A 2,782-nucleotide genomic window follows, 5' to 3' on the forward strand; every position below is an offset into this window, starting at 1 on the left:
AACTCCCCACCCCATCCAGGACCTGACGGTGGGAAAGGGAGGAGCACAGGGAGCATTGCTGGTTTGCCCTCCGCACCCCACTTACCACACACATCGACACGCACACACATCCACATGCACACACAAATACACACAGAACACATTCACAGACTTCACACAGCCACATGCACACAAAATACGCACAAAACACATTCACAGACATGCACACAGCCACATGCACACACAATACACACAGAATACATTCACAGACATGCACACAGCCACATGCACACACAATACACACAGAATACATTCACAGACATGCACACAGCCACATGCACACACAATACACACAGAATACATTCACAGACATGCACACAGCCACATGCACACACAATACACACAGAATACATTCACAGACATGCACACAGCCACATGCACACACAATACACACAGAATACATTCACAGACATGCACACAGCCACATGCACACACAATACACACAGAATACATTCACAGACATGCACACAGCCACATGCACACACAATACACACAGAATACATTCACAGACATGCACACAGCCACATGCACACACAATACACACAGAATACATTCACAGACATGCACACAGCCACATGCACACACAATACACACAGAATACATTCACAGACATGCACACAGCCACATGCACACACAATACACACAGAATACATTCACAGACATGCACACAGCCACATGCACACACAATACACACAGAATACATTCACAGACATGCACACAGCCACATGCACACACAATACACACAGAATACATTCACAGACATGCACACAGCCACATGCACACACAATACACACAGAATACATTCACAGACATGCACACAGCCACATGCACACACAATACACACAAGAATACATTCACAGACATGCACACAGCCACATGCACACACAAATACACACAGAATACATTCACAGACATGCACACAGCCACATGCACACACAAATACACACAAGAATACATTCACAGACATGCACACAGCCACATGCACACACAATACACACAGAATACATTCACAGACATGCACACAGCCACATGCACACACAATACACACAGAATACATTCACAGACATGCACACAGCCACATGCACACACAATACACACAGAATACATTCACAGACATGCACACAGCCACATGCACACAAATACACACAGAACACATTCACAGACATGCACACAGTCACATGCACAGCCCTTGGGTACCGACCTGGGTGACAGCTTGAACAGGACGTAGGTCAGGCTGGTCAGCAGGAGAAAGATGGACATGGCGACAAAGGTGCTGTCGGGCTGCCTCAGAGGCGAGACCAGGAGGCCTGAGAGCAGGAAGGGCCCAGAACTGTGAGCAGCCTCAGCACCAGGACATCCCCGCAAACCCACATGGCAAAGACACCCCCCGAGTGCCCCGGGCCTGCGTGGGGAGCTGGGATGGGCCTGGAGGTCTGCGCGGTGCCTGCTAAAGCGCCTGGTTGACTCGTGCACCCTGGCCTCACCGTCCCTCCTGCCAGGCCATCGGGTCAGGGAGCCTGCCCAGCACCCTGTGCACAGGGCCGCCAGCCCTCCCTAAGGCCTGGGGCAGCTGTGGGCCGCCCCCCCATACCAGCTGAGCAAGGACTCCAGGTTCCTAGGAAATCTGAGCTCCCTGCACTCCTCAGACCTCAGGGCTATGCTCGCCTGGGGCATGACTGCCTCAGGGACGGTCCCAGGAGTAAAAGGGCGGGAGGGGAGGCCCAGCGAGACTCCCAAAGGACAGCAGCCCCGAGCACCCACCTTGTCTCTGGGGAGACAGGAAGCTCACGGGCTGGCTCCACTCGCTCCAGGGGCCCTCGTAGCGCTCCTCCTCGGCCATGACGTCCTCCAGGTTGGCCATCTGGACACGCAGCCTGGCCTCATAGGTGGAACCGGGGTCCAATTCAGCAGCCTCAAGGATAAGCCAGGTCACCCCAACAATGTGACCCTTGTGCCGGGCCCGCTAGGGGGGTGAGGACAATCAGGAGTTGCTGAGGGTGAGACTGGGTCCGCCAGCCCTTGAGGACGCACACACGCACACTGAGGCACACTCACCACACGCGTGTGCACACGGCACACTCACGCATGTATGCACGCACATACCCACAGGCACACGCCTACACTCTCCTACCTGCGTGCTTGCTCGCACATGCGCACACACAAACATGCTCACCACCCTCACTACACGCATACACATAGGCATGGCCTGTGGGCACTCACATGTATCATGTTCAGGCATACCCAGGCACACTCGTACACAGACATACAAACACGGGCATGCGTGCACACACGTTCTCTGGGCTCTGGTCACCGCCCTTCTCAGAGCCCCCGCCAGCCTCTCCCTGTGTGGAATGAGGAGAGGCCGGGCCCCCGCTGGCCGGCCCGAGTGTTACCTCCCAGGCCTCCTCCTGCCTCTTGAAGGCCAGCTCGTAGCTGAGCAGCAAGGCCAGCGGCTCCAAGGCAGGGCTGACGCCCCAGGTCAGGACACAGGAGTCGGAGCTGACATTGCTCTGCAGGTCGGAGGGAGGGTCCAGCTTCACTAGAACAGGATGATGTCGCGTGAGTGTGTCGGCCAGCCTGCCCAGGGCTGGGGTCTGACGGGCCCCTGCAGCCTGTACCCGGGGTCTGAGGGGCCATGCAGCCTGCACCCGGGGTCTGACGGGCCCCTGCAGCCTGCCCAGAGCTGACGGGCCCTGCAGCCTGTACCTGGGGTGAGACGGGCCCCAGGAGCCTGCCCAGGGCT

General features: G+C 56.2%; 1 protein-coding gene across 1 annotated transcript in view; it reads right to left on the reverse strand.

Moving 5' to 3' along the window:
* The window catches only part of IL9R (interleukin 9 receptor), a 12,124-nt gene that overhangs the window by 4,290 nt on the left and 5,052 nt on the right, over positions 1 to 2,782 (reverse strand). Inside the window, exons 5-7 of the mRNA XM_015565589.1 lie at positions 2,433 to 2,578; positions 1,801 to 2,002; positions 1,241 to 1,346 (exon numbers count right to left, since the gene is read on the reverse strand). Coding sequence (XP_015421075.1) covers positions 1,241 to 1,346; positions 1,801 to 2,002; positions 2,433 to 2,578 — 454 coding nt within the window. The remainder of the gene's footprint in view (positions 1 to 1,240; positions 1,347 to 1,800; positions 2,003 to 2,432; positions 2,579 to 2,782) is intronic.

The sequence above is a fragment of the Myotis davidii genome, unplaced genomic scaffold, assembly GCF_000327345.1.
Source record: "Myotis davidii unplaced genomic scaffold, ASM32734v1 scaffold100, whole genome shotgun sequence".
In the NCBI taxonomy this organism is placed as follows: Eukaryota; Metazoa; Chordata; class Mammalia; order Chiroptera; family Vespertilionidae; genus Myotis; species Myotis davidii.